The sequence below is a fragment of the Coniosporium apollinis genome (genome assembly GCF_000281105.1).
Source record: "Coniosporium apollinis CBS 100218 chromosome Unknown supercont1.85, whole genome shotgun sequence".
Lineage (NCBI taxonomy): Eukaryota > Fungi > Ascomycota > Dothideomycetes > Coniosporium > Coniosporium apollinis.
Window position 1 is genome coordinate 19,923 of NW_006913347.1, and position 17,122 is coordinate 37,044.

Below are 17,122 nucleotides of genomic sequence, written 5' to 3' on the forward strand. Positions count from 1 at the left end.
TCTAGAACTACTGATCTATTTCAGTGCTATTCCCACGCTCTTTACGTTCGTTCTCTGGCTCCTTTATATACCTCTTCCGATATGGCGGAGTCAGACATTCACCTATTCACAGTCGACATCTCCGCAGAGGAAGTCGAATGTCTGCAACGAGAGTTAAGAGATACACGGCTTCCAGGACGAGAGATTGTCCCTGGCGCCGGAACTCGCTACGGTGCGGAGCACGCCCCTCAGTTTGAGATTTCTTTGTAAGTTGTGACATACGATTAATTTCTCTGTTAAGGCCCAACGTACAAGTAGGCCAGCGATCTTTATGAAGCATGGACCAAAGAGTACGATTGGTTCGCGGTGCACAAGGAGATCAACGAGTTTCCGCACTACATTACCCCGATTGAAGATGTCAAGATCCATTCCCTGCATGCTCGTGCGGAAAAGCCCGACGCGATACCCTTGCTACTCGTTCACGGCTGGCCAGGTTCATTTTGGGAATTTAGCCAGGTTTGCGAATCACTCTCTCATCACACGGACCCAAATGATCAAGCTTTCCACGTTGTAGTACTAAGTATGCCAGGATTCTGTTGATCGGATTGGCCGCCACGAGCGGGCTGGACGATGCAGGATGATGCGCGAATCTTTGACAAGTCGATGAAGAAGCTCGGCTATAATGAGTATATGATGCAATGCGGCGAATTCGGCTATTTTGTTGGCCGCGAACTCGGCTCAAAGTATACCGATTCCTGCAAGTTGTTGCACTTCAACTTCTCCATGATCCAGCCTCACAATATTGGCATCGCCTTGAACGACGATCCAATGGGTATTTCAATGTGGGTTGGCAAAAAGTACAACGAGGCCGCCGACCCCGATAACCAAAAGTTACCGTTTTGGACCAAAGCCATTCTTACGACAGCCTCTCTGTATTATTTTACTGGCTGCATTATGCCATCGGCGCTCTGCTACTACGAAAGCATCCCCCATCACAGATTTGCCGAGTTTGCTTTTGCAGCCTGAAAACCGAATTGCGGTTCCCTTTGGGTACAATTCTTTCTTTTATGACACGGAACCGTCCTCGAAGAGAGCAGTCGAGTGGACAGGAAATCTGGTCTTCTACAAAGGTACATCTACATGAACGCATTGTGAAACTTTTGTGCTGCCCATTCTTCGGTATGGGATAGAGAGAGCTAACAGATGATACACTATTCTGCAGAACGCAACGATAGTGGCCGCTTTGCCGCTTTGGAACACCCCGAAGGTCTAATGCGAGAGGTACGAGAATTGGCGGCGTAGGAATGGAGAAAGAATCAATAAGGTTGCGCACTGAGATGAAAACATACGGTGCCTGCTTGCAAGCCGTTGCGAGGAGTACGGACCTTAGCTAAGGCGTTGCGGATCTGAAATATCATCGGCAGTCCATCCCAGTCAAGATCTTGCAGGCAGTCCAAAGTTTATGCGATGCTCCTTGAACTTCGCAGATACGATCAAGAATGACTGGCCGGAAAGAGTCAAATTCATCATGCACAGTGCCTCGCGATCGTTTTTCATGTTGAGCTCGCTGCGCACACCGTGCCTGAAACACTGGCAGGCGTCGGTCTCCTCATCTCCGCAGCCTCCGACATAATTGCCACAACTTCTTCGCCCTCTTCTGACTCCGCCACCCTTGCTGATGTCGCCGCCGAGCTGCGCGCAACCTTCGCTTCTCCCCCGGCTGATATATGCAGCGGCGCCAAGCTCTCAGCCTGCAAGTGCTTGACTGCCTACATCCACGAAGCTCTGCGCTACATACGCGCCTCCCGCACGAGGTCTTGCCCGGCGGTATTGAGATGGACGGTGCCTTCATCTCCGCCGGCACCGTCATCGAGGCGCCCGCATATGCCATCAACTAGAGCGAGGCATACTTCCAAACGCCGTATACGTATCGGCCTAAGCGCTGGCTCGTCAGTTCGGCGGAAGACGTCACGGCTGAAAGCGTAACCGCGGGTCCGCGCGGCATCCTGCCCGTTCAGCTTACAAGCGCGTGGCGTACCTTGAGCTGCGGCTTGCTCTGACGGATCTGTTGGCAGGTTTATTATCCGCCTGGCGACGAGATAGCCTAGTGGGGGAGAGCGCAGGATCGTGAGGCGGGCAGGCACAGGGAGGATGAGTATCAGCTGGTTGATGGTATCGTTTCTGACAGGCGGGGCCCAACAGTTAAGTTGAAGGGGGCGTGAGAAGGCATGGCTGGGGTTGCAGAGTTTGCTGCTACGTGCTCTGACGCTGTTTTGCTGAGAGTGGCTCCCTTCCGATGGGGCGACATCAATTGTGAAATTAATCGCTGTCATCTGTATGACGTCTGTGCACCGAGAATGTCCCTATTCCATTACTAGAGCCCAGCTTGCCCAGCCGTAACGGTACTAAGAGCAGATCCCTTAATCCTCAGGGTACGCAGACTCAGCCTCCGTCTTAGCAAGCCGAAACCGGCTGTGACCACTAACAAACCAGTCTTCCAGAGCAAGCAAAAGAAAAAAACCCAGAACCGAGCCCGCGTAGTTCATATTGGCAGGCATGACAGGCAGAAAAGGCGGAAAGGGCAAGAAGATCGTGATGTATGTGGCGTAGGCGAGCGCAACCAGGTTGATGGGAAGACCCCACCTGCCCAGATGCCAGGGACCGTAGGCCGGATGCGCGCCCCTCAGCTTCCTCAGCACGAGGAAGAGGATGGGGAAGATTTGGGAGAAGTATAGCGATATTGTCACGAGGGATAAGACCGCGAAGAAGGCGGAGGTTGAGCCGATAATGATGAACTGGAGGAGCACGATGAGGCCGGAGACGAGCCAAAGCGAGTTGAGGAGGATTAGGAGAGTAAGGTGGACCTGTCGCACATAATAAGTAGGTCATCATGAGACGGGAGTCAAAGATCGCTCTCACATAGGCCAGGGTAGTAGAGAAGGGAAGTCCTCTGTCGCGCGCAAAAGCCCACTGCAGACAATAAGTAAGTGATCATGAGACAGGAGTCATATTACCCTCACAGTCAACCGAGAAACCGAGACGAGGCAACTGAACAAGGAGATACCGCCCGCAACCATGTAAAGCATAATTAGAGCGGTAGCCCCGGCCTTCGGTCTTGTCGCCTGGTACATGATCTCGATGATGGGGTATCCGTAGGACGTGGCTAGGACCGCATCCAAGTCGCCGATCGTGAATAAGAGGCAGGTAGTGAACGCGATAGCTAAAACAGCATTGATAACAACTCCCCAAACCATGCTTTGTAGAACTTTGCGGGAAGGATCCTTGACCTCCGCGCTTGTTTGTCTTAGTTTGGGTTGGAGGTGAGCGTTGAGGTGGTCTGACTTACTCATGTGGAGTATACCGTCAAAACCTGGGAATGCAAGAACGTGCCTCATGTTGTTGGAATTGCTTGAGCTTGCCGCATAAAGGAAAGGCGACAGTGAGCAACCCGATGCTGAATTTGACACCATCATTTGACCAGCTGCTTAGATTGAAATCCCCTTGGGTGAAGACAAATACTGCAGTGCTCCGCCGGGCCATCTGCACCACAATCAGTGACGGGTTTCGTCGGAGTGACCTGAGACGAAGGCACTCACTACTCCGAGAACTATAATAATAACGAAAAAGACGATGACATGCAAGACCCCTCCTATAAGCTTAATAGCGACAAGTACTTTCCTCGTATATATGTTGCTGAGCAAAGCGATAGCTGTGAAGCTGATTGCTAGTAGGGTAACATGCCAACGTTCCGTAACGTAGTTGGCATAGTCCAGAATGAGCAGACCTTGAGCAAGCTCGGCGAATAAGAAAGGAGGTGTAGCGGCAGTAGCGATCCATGCGAATACCTTTGAACACACTACTAGATGTTGTCCTCCAGGGCCGGGCAGCATACGTACAGTCAACCAGCCTGCTTTGCGTCAGTCATTCTCGCAGTATCAGAACGTGTACGGATAAGTGACAAGATACACAGGGCGGCAGAGCAGCTGTGGATCCGGAGGTCTGCAGTTTCTTTTTAGGGTTGCCTGGATAGGCACTTGCGGACAGCACCTGCGAGTACATGCATCTAGAGTAGTGGTCCATCAGGGTTCATGGTGAGCACAAGCTCTGACTACCCGAGTAGGAAGCACGTTGCATGTTACACGTTCCAGCCCTGCGGGCTGGAAGGATCAATTCATTTGAGCTGTCGAATGAGAAGTTTCCCTAGAAAGCTGCTGGAAATTACATTTCTACTGTTACAATCCGACGCCCTCCACGACCGCTGTGTACGCAGACATGTGCAGCGACATTCGGCGGAGAAAGTGGTGTGAAGAGATAGCAGTCTATCGTTTGCAGTTTCTAGAGCCCGATAGTACCGTGAGCCTATCTCGGTGATGCTTAACTGCCATAGAGAGGGTCGGTCCAGTCAGAATAAGAGACTACGGCAAAGCGGAAACACACGATGCGAAGCTAATGAGAGCAGCCTTCACTAGCTAATAACACGAAGCCGGTCGAGCTAGCTTCCCAATACTACTGCTTGCTGCAACGTCTTCAGATCTCGAGATCGATGTAGTGGGATAATACTGGGCGCCGAGTGCGAAGCATAGGGTTAATTCTAGGACTCCAAAAGCAGCGACTATGATATGGACAGCGGCGGGGTGATGCCCAAGGCCTGCTCGTAGACAGAAACGACTTGGCGCAGCTGAGGGAAGAACGCTGACTGCCTTCCCCAGCCATGACTTTGCTGTGTGGTTTGCGTTACTAGTTGGAGGTGGGAAAGTGTTTGGACGTGAAGAGGGTGCGACCAACCTCTCTGAACTTCAGAATCAGGGAACGCGTTGGACCGCGCTTGACTCCAAGGATGCGCTGAGTGGGTGGGTTTGGCGTTCGTGGCGTCGTGGCACAAGCAACATGCGGTCTAGGAGAACGTAGCTAGACGGTTGTTGCCGAAATCCTCAGCATCATACAGTGTTCGGCATCACCCGACTGAAATCACGTAAACGTCGTCCATCTTGGAATCGTCCGTTTAGATCGTGAACGGCACCTGGTGCTTTAGCTAACCGCTAACTATTTAAGGCAAATGAACAATAGTATCGTAGGTCTTGAAGAAAGAAGCATCGCTGTGGTTGGTTAACTGGATCCTTACGCGGAACCGGACACTGGATACTTCTACCCTATTCCTGCCTAGTGATTAAGAATATAATGACGTTATGACTCTACCGAGGTTAATTTAGGATTAGGTAGTAGGTTGCTTTAAGTAGCTAGCATATTACCTGACTGTCTACGTCGTTCAAACGTCGTGTCGGACGAGACGAACGAGTGGACTCTCGTCCGTTGGACGGTCGCACGATGCCGAACACTGCACATCTACTTCGGAAATATGCTGAGGAGTATCATATACGGGACTGAGGCTGACAAAAGCGACAGGGAGAGCTGGAGAGACAGTTGTTCTATTGATCTCAGACTCAATTGGCGCTGCGCCAACGCAGGCCCCTAGCATTGGATCCGGAGATCGTCGCGCCGATCTCCAGGATCTTTGCGGCAACTCTCAGCCGCCCCACATGGCTGTTCCAGGTGGGGGGATCTACTACTAGCCTACAACCCGCCTCCTAAGTGCGCAATCGCCAGGGCTTGTAATTGCTTGGTTAACGGTCGCTGGAGACTTTTGTACCGCGGTTGACGCGGTGTCGGACCCTTGCCGCCCGTTCCGACCCCTACCACAACCTATGAAACCTTTCGAGACAGCCCGATACGCTCTTTGGCACAGCCTGCAGGTGCCGGGCTCTAACTGATGCATACATGCACCGGGAACTGGCTACCGTGTTTCCCGTCCTGCAGGTGTTCAGCTTGAGATTCTGCACCGAAGCAGGGCTCGAACAAAGGTATCCCTACCTTTGGTTAACTTTCATTGCACCATCAAACCTCTGCATTTCTTGGCAGACACGCTGCACGCAAGAATAGTGCGGTTCTACTGAGAGCTAGCAATGACCACATTGGAGAAGGAAAAAAACAACTTGTTGCTAACACGCCTTCGTTGCCTCCTGTAGGCGCTGGTGGATCGACGATTGGTGATCATAGCTCTTGTCCCGCTCATCTACAGTTTAGATAATTCTGCTCCCATTGTGTCTCCGAGCATGCCCAACCTGGCTCAGAATCTTCCAGATCCCCTCTCACTCATATGTTATCCTCGGCCTCACACCTTTCAAACCACCGAGACAATACTCAAATTCGCGTCCGTGGAGCTCCGTTCGCTGTTTGTTATCAAAGCACACACTCCATTCGGAGACGTGCTGGCTCTCTCTTCTCTTCTGGAGAGTGCAATTACCACTGCAAGAAGCATTTCCGAGTGCGATCACACCAATAGTTCGGGTATCATGAATCAGATATTGACTTTCGGTATCAGACAACACGATGGCCTGGAGTTCCCAGCCTTACACGGTGTTCGATTATGCCTCCTCATCATCGAGCTCGCTCCGGGTTGATCGACCCCCGGACGCAAGCTTCGCATACAACAGCAAACACCCTAGATGTTGTGCAGACGACATGCTCCAGTCCCCTATCAATAACCTTGCTGTCTCGCCTAGTTTTGCGCTTTTGCCTCCGAACCACACGGCACTTCTCAGTCAGCATCCGCCTTCCCCTAGAGGACGCGCCGCTTCACGGATAGAGAACACGGGAGTGTGGTCGGGGCTTCCACCAACGGAATTTGTGGGGGAACCGAATAATGAAGCTTGGATGTGTCATCCCTCACCCTTTCATCCATTGGCTGCCGAAAGACCAGCTAGTACCTGGCTGCAGCATGATTTTCAAACAAACCCGCGAGACGATATCCTCCCATTTGTTGATGAACAAATCCTACCTTCCGAAAACGAACCGGTCACGTTTGTGCGACAGAGCTGGGAGTCTGGCGTTTCACGAAGAAGCGGAACCAAGCGGAAGAGAGACGACATACGGGATGAACAGTACATGATGGTTACAGAGACGCGAAGGCCGTCAGAAGCTAGGAAGATCAGCGAAGCCAGCAAGGCCAGCAAGGCCAGCAAGGCCAGCACGGATGCAGATACGGAAGAGCCGGCGAAGCGCGAGAAATCCCTAGAAAAAAATAGACTGGCTGCAGGCCGATGTAGACAAAAGAGGAAACAGCTAGCCGACGAGCTGCAGAACCGGGCGAGAGAGGAGAGGGTAAGAAGGCACTTCCTAAATGCGGAAGTATCTCAGTTAAGGGAAGAAAAGTCTGCTCTGATGCTTCGGTTGGCGCTGCACGAGGGTCATCAGTGCTCGACAATCCACGGGTATGCATTGTATTAGGGGAGTTCTGCTCAACATCGAGATGGTTGACGGACTAAATCCAGTTCGGGCTGCCTTAGTGGGATCATGCGGCGGTTTCAACGCAACTGAATTGATGTAGCTGTCGGAGCAAGGTCCTTGTGATGTCGAACTATCCTATACCCGAGAGGACCAATCCGGAGGGGTCGAGCTCTTTCGGTGACACGTCGGACGCACTCAATTGTGTATGCAAATACGTGAAGATGTGAGGCACACGAAAGCGCGGAGCAATTGAGGAGGTGGGGGTGCGACTGGGGCGCGAAAGGCCTTAGCCCGTGCATGAGGCTAAATGAAGGTGCAGGGGCTGCCCGCCCCGTGCGGGTTGTGCCGCTTGGCTAGCCCTAACGAGTTATAGCTAAGATATTAACAAACTTAGGAAGGATCTAAGACTGCGAGGTTAGGGACAGATAAGATATACTAGAAGTATAAGATTAGCTAGACTATTATCTAGGCCGAGTGCAACTTTAAGCTCTAGGACTTCTAACTCTATTATCTTACTTTTTCTAGTTAAAGTATAGTAGTATACTCCGCACTAGTTACTAATATTATAGATAAAGACTAATAAGAGTAAATATATAGATATATATCTTCTCTAGTTACATTTAAACTATATTAGTATCTACTCTATAGAGTTATTACTAGATAATATACTACTTCGAAGTATAAACTAGTAGACTATTCGAAGTACTAATATAAAAGCTACTATTAAGAGACTATCTAGACTCTCTCTAGTATACTTAGCTATTACTCTAGTAGTATAGCCTAAGATTCTAGTAAGAGGTATTATAGTAATAAAATTAACTATAAAGTAGAGGTCCTAATTAAGCAAGTAGGGAATAGTACTAAGATATAGTTAATAAGATGAGAATTAATATTATAAGTAATAATCAAATTAGTTATAAAGAATACTAGATTCTTATTTAAGTTAAGTATACTATTCTAATAAGTGAGAATAGTGCTACCTATATACTAGTATACCTATACTATAATCCCTTTAATTAGTGTAATTAGGGACTAATCACACTAATTCTACTAATTAGGCTTCCTAGATATTTCTTATAATTAGTTCTATACGTAATACCTAAAATGAATCACCCTATAATTAGTCCTACACGTGATACTTAATACTAATTAATCTTAACCTATACTATATATTATAGTTTATAATACTATCTCCCTTTCCTATTAGCTTTTATCTTAAAAGGTATATTTACCTTCTTTTTATAATATACTAAAAGCGCCTAAGCTAACCTTCCCGAAACTAATAGTTAAATAGTAGGGTTCTACTAGCTTTAAATAATTCTCCATAGAATATTATTATAACTTAATTTCTTACTTATATTCCTCTAGTTCTAATATACCTACTCTATATAGTTACTATTAGTCTAAGTTGCTATTCTATTATATAGACATCTATTCCGGTTACTATATAAAGTGTATATTCTTAGACACTAAATATAACCTAGTTGTTACTTATTAGAAGTAGGAGTAGTTATATACTTAAAGAGAAGAAATTCGTAAAAAGCTCTATAAAGCTAAATAAGTAATTATAAAGGCGAATCTTTACTATATATAGCTTAAAAAAGAGCTTACTAAGTAGAAGAGTTATTTCTTCTAACTAGTAACAGGTAAGTTATTTTCAATTAAAAAGGTTGAGACTCTTAAGTAGAGGTAACCTAACTTTTCTTCTAAATTCCTAATAATATTTTCTACCCCTTATCTTTCGCGAGAAGTGCACCGCACTTCTAGTTTCTAGCGGGTTAATTAGCTGCACCACCCCTACCTACAGGTGCGTATAGGCCTAAGTAAGCGCAATTAAATTACTATAATTCTATCTACCCCAATATAGTGAAAGGAGGTCTTTTCTTTCTTTTTTTTATATAGTCTAAGCTAGAAGGAATATTGTAAGGCTCCTATATATCAACTATATATATTTTAATTAATAGAATAGAGGCTTTTATATATAATCCTAAATAGTAGGTACTTATTTACACGGAGTATAGGTTCTATTTACCACTAAAATAAGACCTCTAGAAGTAATACCTTAGAAACTAACCGCATCGAATATTCAGATAATAGCTAAAATCTTTAATCAAATTTTTCTCCACTTATAGGCTGCTCGCGCTAGATAATATCTACTATCTAGCTAAGAAGGTCGTCTAGGCGATCGATAGGCTTAAGTAGTATAATAGCTTCTATTACTACCTCTACTCTAAGGGGCTTACACGAAGTCTTAAAACTATTAAGAATTATATATTATAGGTGCACGGCTAGAAGCCTTTAGAGTATAATAAGCTAACCGTATTATAGGCTGAGTATAAGCTCTAGACCTTCTTTACAGAGACGTAGTATATTAGATATTTTATAGTAGAGGAAGGGGCTATAAAGCCTACTAACTTAAGATCTGCGACGCTAGTAATAGAAGAGAAGAAGTTTTTCTACTTGTAGAATAAGAATCTAAGGTAGATAGAGCGCGATGTAGCTAAGGAGGCTAATAAGGTATACGGCTTTAATAGCTATAAGTTAGTAGTCGTGCCTTAGCTAAGAAGGACCGGTATTATAGAGTATATTTAAGACCTAAAGAAAGACAAAATTCGGGCCTTAATTACTCTACCTAAGGATAGTAACTAGAAGCTAGAGTTAGCCGCTATACTAGAGGGAATAGAGGCTATCCTATAAGAGGCTTACAGCTAGTACTTCGATAGGCTAGACTACATATTAATCTAGCCTTAATAGATTATTCTAAACCGCTTCTAGTCCTCTAAGGTAGAGCTACTAGAGAAGACTTAAGCCTTTAATCTAGATAAAGAAGCTAGTATACTAGTAGCTTACTTCAGCCTATAGAAGCAACTCTTAACCTATATATACCGCGTAGTCGACCGCGATTACTTTATAATAGAAGAAAGCTAGAAGTAGTAGTAGTAGTAGTATTAGAAGCAAAGTAAGCTAGAGGATATAATCTATCTTAGTAGCGAGTAGTAGGACGTGTGGGAAGGAACGCTATAGGCGGCTAGTATAGGTAATAGCCTAGTCTTAAAAAGGGCGTTAAAGACACTATATATACAGCTTATCTACTACAACTTTAGTAGTAAGTAATATACTTTTCTATTAGTAAGCTTCTATATAATACTTAGCGTGAAGCCGTTAACGTTAGGCTAGATGCGGCTAGGAAACTATAGTAGCTACCTATTAGGCCTAATTTAGGTAGTATAGCTGCTTATCTTCTACTATAGCGCTAGCTAGAAACTAGCGGGCTTGGGGAATACGCTAAAGCTAATTAAGAAGATCTATAAGAAGTTCCTATAGTAGACAGCTAAGTTCCCTATAGGCGAGATCTTATAGTAGCGGCTACTACTACTTAGAATCTCTAAGAACGACGTTGGGGCTTACTAAGTACACTAGAATGAGAATAAGTAGATCCTAACCCATGGCGGTGAATCTAACGTTAATAGCTTGGGTTTAGATATTAGTGACAGAATATTCCGCCCCGTGCGAACATCTCATTATAGGCTAGGTTGGCTTAAGCTACATTAGCTTTAGAAAAGGTACCTAGAACCGCGCCAAATTTTAGTATATAAGAAAGCCTATAGAGATGCATCATTTATATTAGATATAAATAAAAAAACCCCTACGTATTTGTTATATTATTTAATAGATAGGGTAAGTTGGGGTAAGAATCGTAAGGTAGAATGAAGCTATAAGTTAAGCTATAAATCGCGGCTAAGACGCGTGCGGTAGCAACGCGTTCATTTATAAACCCCTATAAACCCGTTTCTATAACCTATTTCCATAACCTATAAGTTGCAACCTATAAGCTATAACCTATTACTATAACCTAGTGGTTAGAGTTAAATATTAGACATATCCAACATGTAAAGAGCTAACATAGAAGGGGAGTTTTTCGAGTATTTAGCTAAATACTAATTAGCGATTTGTAAGGAATGTTGATATATAGTATAGCTAGAGTAGATATAAGGCTATTTACAAGGGAAATAGTATAAGATGAAACGCTAGAATGCCGTATCGATTGTAGAACGCGTCTAAGAGTGGCCCGGTTTAATTAGATATCTAACCGAGTTGTAGGTCCTAGGTGTTATAACGCAGCCAATCAGCTAATTACTATTATACTAGGATGGTTTATTATACTAGTTAGAGCCGACCCGTTGCCATTACGTTTACCGGAATTTAAGTAGTATAAAGGAGCATTAGCGTAAGGAGTATTAGTGGTCTGTAGTATGTAAACGTGGAGGGTCCGGGAAGATAAAAAGGTTAAGAATTAAGAGCCGAATACACAAGGCGGTAAAAGTAGTCTATTACTAGCGTTTTTTTACCCGCCGACACGGATCGCAGTATTTTAAGGTATATTAGCTAGAGGAGACCCTAAAAGGCGGATAGTAGGAGCTAGTAGCTAGCGGCGAAGTATTATAGACGTAGGTTCGTAGTAAGATTATAGCGTAGTAGGTAAAGATAGAGAAGAAGGCCTATAACAGCATCTAAGAAGGAGAGGAGGACGAGGTGAACCCGTAGTTAGAGCGCACGTAGTGGTAGCCGTATTTAAGTGGACTGTAGAGGCTAGATTTATTGCGGTGCGTTAGGGAGCCCACTATGGTAGAGCCGGATAGGGATAGGAGGTCCTATAAAGAGGTAGAAGAGGAGCCTAATAAGCCTATAGAAAGAGCAATTTGGGAAGCTATAGATAAGTTAGCGGGAATTAGCTAGGCGTCCGTCGTCGAGCGGGTCGGCATATTTATGCGGTTAGAGGTAATCCGGATAGAGAAGCACTAGACGAGATATTAGCCATTAAAGCTATATATAGATGAAAAGTCGATCGGCGATTATATTCGGCTGTGGAAGCAGATGTTAATGTTTTTTACCTAGATATAGAAAGAGTATGATTAGTAGAGCCCTAAGTACCGGTTCACCTATAGATAGCGAGAGGTGTGGGAGGTATTAGTAAAGGAGGCGGAGTAAAAGGTAAGCTAGAAGGCGGAAGAGGAGGAGGAGAAAAAGGGCGAGAAGGAAGAGGAGAAAGAGGAGGAGAATATTAAGGATAGCAAAGATAGTAATAATAGCGAATATAGTAATAATAACGAAGAGGCCTAGAACTAGGATAAGGAGAATAAGTAGGATAATTAGCTAGAAAAGTTAATAGTAACTTAAAGGGTATATTTAGAGTTTTGCGTCTAGTTATTAAACTAAACTATTAGCTATAAGGAATATAATAGCGCGTTAGTTTGCGTATTAGCTATTTTAGGGGTTAAAGAAGGCGGTTAAAAAGGGCTGGAGCTGTATCCGCCGATTTTGTCTATAGTCATTAAGGTTTCCCGGTTTATAATCGTCTAGTAGGCGTTAGAGTTATTAGAGCTATTCCAAGATAACGAGTTTAATAGTAATAGCGGATATGATAGTAATAGTAGCGCCGATTTAGTAGTAGTAGTAGCACTACCACGAGCCCGCAGGCCCGAGTGTTTAGAGTTTATTGTAATAATAATAGATAGATTCATAGTCCGAGGGAGCCACAGCCCGATATAGTAGATGTTAGATTTACGTATATATAGGTTGAAGATCTATTATAATATAACATCGGCCGGCTATATTAATTAGAAGGGATATAATGAGTTATTATATAAGAATTTATATTTTACTATACCCTAGTTCCGCGGCATGGTCTATAGGTTAGTTATAGAGACCCGACGGTTATTAGTGGAGAATTTATTATCGTTTAGTAATAAGTAGCATGTTAGTAAGGTGCCGCGGATCCTATAGTAGTTATTACGCGATAATCTAACCGATAAGCGGCCTAAGTGGAATTTTTTATAGAACTATCGCAGCCGTTTACCGGTTGACGGAGAGACGTGGTTGTTTAACCGGGTTAGATAAGACGCCGCTATCCGCGATCGGTTTTTAAAGCCAGGTAGCGAGTTAGGGATCGACCGGGCGGCCGTTAAGAGGTATATATTGCAGGTGGCTGAGTTTAGGAAGAAGTTGTTAGTGTTAGCGCACATCACCGTAGGCTAGCCTGGGAGGGGACTAGAGATTTTAAGTATCTAGTATAGCAATATAGCTAAGGGCGGACACTAGAATGTTTTTATTAAGGATAAATTAGTGGTGTTCGCGACGAGATATTATAAGGGGTACGCGTTAAGCAGTGATATTAAGATTATACACTAGTATTTACCTATAGAGGTTAGCGAGCTGTTAGTGTGGTATTTATAGTTAGTATTACCATTCTAGCAACGGATCGAGGCGATAGTATAGAAGAAGAATATTATATCGGCGCATATATAGCTAGCAGACGTAGATAGCAAGAAGTGAATATTAGAGAGAATGCGGAAGGCGATGAAGTATAAGAGTATAGTTAGATTAGGGTAGGAATTAACTATCTAGTTATACCGGGACATTATAATTAGCATTAATAGGCGGTTTATACGCGGAGTAATAGCGTTCCACTAGTCTAAGGGGGAGGAAGAGGATAATAGCGAGGGATGGGATAAGGATAGTATAGTAGCAGTAATTATGGATAAGTAGGTAGAGTATATGTCGCATATTGCGGGTATAATTTACGCCTAGGCGATTATGGAGTAGTTTAGGGCGGTTATAGATAAGAGACGGTAGTTCTAGGCGTTAAGCATGGATTGGCATTAATTTTTAGGGTTTAGTTCGGCGGCTATTAAGGTTAAAGAGGAATGGTAGACGATAGGTAAGAGAAAGCGGGCGCTATTTAATATTAAAGCGGATGAAGGACGGATAGAGAGGTGGAAGAGGTTACGGAAGATAGACGCTAAGGTAGAGTTACGGCGGATAATAGATAAGAAGGAGGCCGAGTTCTACAGCGTTTAAAAAAAGGCAGTTAAAGCGGTTGCGGCGGGGGAGAGCCTAGTAGTGGTGGTAATGCTAATAGAGGGAGGCAAGAGTTTAGTGTTCATGTTGCTAGCTTAGGTAGGGTAAGGTAGCGGGATAATAATAGTGGTAGTGCCGTTAATTGCGTTGCGAGGGGATATAAAGAGATAATATAAGGAGGTCGGTATATTATGCGAGAAGTGGGAAGGGCGCTATTAGCTAGATGCAGCCGCGGTAGTATTAGTAACGCCTAAGTTAGCGGTTAGCAAGGATTTCACTATGTTTTTAAACTAGTTAAAGGCGACCCGGTAGTTAGACCGTATTATTATCAACGAGTGCCACATTATTTTAAACCGGAAGTACATATTCCGTAAGTAGATGCAGTAGTTAGGCAAGCTAGTAATAGGGGAGACGTAGATAGTTTTATTAACAGCAATATTACCGCCGTGCGAGGAGGAGGAGTTATATAAGAGGATGTATTTTAATAGGCGTTCGGTTAAGATATTTAGAGAGAGGACGATAAGGAAGAACGTGGTGTATCGGGTGGTAGATATTAGCGAGTTTGGTAGGAAGGCGGATAAGGAGAAGTTTGTTTTAGCGTTAATCGAGAAGAAGGTAAGGGATGTAGAGGGTATAGGGAGGGTAGTAGTGTACTATAATTTAACGATAAAGGTAAAGATAATCGCGGAAGTATTAAGTTGCGACGTATTTTACCACGATGCGGTAGGTAAGGAGGCCATGTTAGAGGACTTTAGGACGGGGAAGCGATAAGTGATTATAGTAATAAACGCGTTAGGTATAGGCATTAATATACCGGATATCCGGTGCGTTATGCACGCGGACCAGCCCTAGACGTTGTTAGATTACGTGTAGAAGAGTGGTAGGGCAGGAAGAGACGGGCGAAGGAGCGAGGCGATTGTAGTGGAGGATAGGGCGGAAAGCAAGTAGTTAGAGAGGGAGTAGACGGAAGAAGAGAAGCAGTTAGTGAAGAAGTATATTAGTAGCAGCGAGGAGGCGGTTAAGGGTTATAGGCGGGCGGTGTTGGACGAGTATTTAGACGGATAGATGGATAGGGTTGGATGCGAAGAAGGGGAGGAGAAGTGTAACATTTGCAAGGAGGTTAAAGAAGAAGAAGGAGAAGGAGGAGAAGAAGAAGAAGAAGAAGAAGAAAAAGAAGAAGAAGAAGAGACGGAAAGAGATATAGGATAAGAAGGGGCAGCGAGAGGTGTAGAAGAAGAGGAGGAGAAGGAGAGAAAGGAGTTTAGGCGGTAGGAGAGAGAGAGAACGTGGCTAAGGGAGGAGTTTATTAAGAGAAGGTAGGAGGAGTTTAGCGAGTTTAAACAGTTAAGGTAGGGGTTATAAAGATGGATAGGACGTTACAGAATATGCGAGTAGGGGTAATTAGGGCTAAGCAACCACGAATTAATAGAATGCGAGAGGGTGGAGAGTATAAAGGTAAGAGAGGTAGCTAAGGAGATTAGACGGACGATGCGGTATAAAAGGTATTCGGGTTGTTTTAATTACGGGGTACTATAGGCGATTTATAGTAAGTAGGAGGATAATAGTTAGGGTGGGTGGAGAAGGAGAGTTGACGGAGGTGAGTGTTAGTATAGAAACGTTTTATTAAGGGGAATTTTAGGGATTATTTTTAGGGTTAATAAAGGGGTTTAGCAGCGATGGCAGCGATAGTTAGAAGAGTTTAGAGTCGATTTAGAGGAGAAGTATGGTTTAGGTAGTTTAGTGGAATATTTGGGTAGAAAGAGACGGTTGGAGCGAGTGGAGAGTAATAATTTAGCGGGGGAGTTTTGTTAGTTAATAGGTTTAGTAGAGGAGTAGAACAGATAGATGGAAATAGAAGAGTAGGATTAGAATATAAATACATATAAGAAGTTATTAGGGTATAGTGTAGATAAAATGTATAAGGAAAAGTAAGTAAAGTAAAAGAAAGGAAAGAAAAAGAAAAGAGAGACGGAATAAAGTAGAGGAGGAGATAGAGAGAGAAAGGAAGGTAGAAAAGAAGAAATAGAGTAAAGAAGTAAGAGAAGAGATAAAGAAAGTAAAGGAAAAAAACAGGGAAAAAAGTAAAAGGATAGGGAAAAAAGATGAAATAGAAGGGAAGAAGAAAGATAGACAAAAGAGGGAAAAGATAGATAGGAGAGAAAAAAGAGAGAGAATAAGAATAAAAGAAAGACAATAATAGAAAGTAGTAGTAGAGTTTAAGAAGAAAAGGTTTTAAGAAAAAAAAAAAGAAGGAAAGAAGAGAGAAGAAGAAGGAGAGAGGAATATATATATTCCGGGTAGGTAAGCGGGAAGAGATAAATAGGAAAAAAATTAAAATTAAGAAAAAGAAAAGAGATTAAAGAAAAAGTAGATATTAAAGCGGTAGGCAGGAGCGCGTCTAGCGTAATAAAAGAGAGGTTAGGAGATTAAAATAAGATTTTAGAGTAAGAAATAAGGGTTCGGGGTTAGAGTGAGGGATAAAAGTTAGGGTGAAGGATAAGAGTTAGGGTAAGAGATAGAAATTAGAGTGAGAGATAAGGGTTAGGGTGAGGGATAAGGGTAAGAGTAAGGATTTAGAGTAAGAGTGAGGGTGAGAGTAAGGGTAAGGGTGAGGGTGAGGGTGAGAATAAGAGTGAGAGTGAGAGTAAAAGGTTTTAAGTAAGAGTAGAGGTTTAGAGTAAGAGTAAGAGTAAAGATAAGGGAGAGAGTAAAAGCAAGTAAGAGAGAGAGGATTTAGGGTAAGAGTAAAAATAAGAGTTAGAGTAAGAGTGAGAGTAAGGATAGAGATAAGTATAGAATAGGAATAAGGAGAGTAATAAAAGTAAAGGATAGATAAAAGTATAAGTAAGAATTAGAATAGATTAGGGAGTAGTATATAGAATAAGAATTATAGAATTTTTTTCGAAGGTAAAGATTAGAGTAAGAATTATAGAAGAGAGAGAATAGAGTGAGGGTTAGAAATATTTTTAGAGTTAGTGAAGATAATAGATAGAATGTTAAG

The 17,122-nt window shown here is 43.7% G+C and overlaps 4 protein-coding genes across 4 annotated transcripts; 3 read left to right on the forward strand and 1 right to left on the reverse strand.

The window, feature by feature from the left end:
• Positions 1–81: 81 nt before the first annotated feature.
• W97_09159 (uncharacterized protein) lies at positions 82–1,005 on the forward strand (the record flags this gene model as incomplete). Its single annotated transcript, XM_007787022.1, has 3 exons — positions 82–245; positions 303–495; positions 616–1,005. 3 exons carry the CDS (start codon positions 82–84, stop codon positions 1,003–1,005), a joined length of 747 nt encoding a protein of 248 aa, XP_007785212.1.
• A 502-nt stretch (positions 1,006–1,507) lies between these two features.
• W97_09160 (uncharacterized protein) lies at positions 1,508–1,877 on the forward strand (the record flags this gene model as incomplete). Its single annotated transcript, XM_007787023.1, has 3 exons — positions 1,508–1,514; positions 1,577–1,659; positions 1,713–1,877. The coding sequence occupies 3 exons, from the start codon at positions 1,508–1,510 to the stop codon at positions 1,875–1,877; spliced, it is 255 nt and encodes an 84-aa protein (XP_007785213.1).
• Positions 1,878–2,399: 522 nt separating this feature from the next.
• Positions 2,400–3,387, reverse strand: W97_09161 (uncharacterized protein; the record flags this gene model as incomplete). Its single annotated transcript, XM_007787024.1, has 4 exons — positions 2,400–2,843; positions 2,899–2,949; positions 3,000–3,273; positions 3,322–3,387. Coding segments are annotated over 4 exons (835 nt in total), but the record flags the coding sequence as incomplete, so codon positions are not given.
• Positions 3,388–6,924: 3,537 nt separating this feature from the next.
• Positions 6,925–7,137, forward strand: W97_09162 (uncharacterized protein; the record flags this gene model as incomplete). The annotated part of the gene is made up of 1 exon (XM_007787025.1): positions 6,925–7,137. A coding segment is annotated over one exon (213 nt), but the record flags the coding sequence as incomplete, so codon positions are not given.
• Between the last annotated feature and the right edge of the window lie 9,985 nt (positions 7,138–17,122).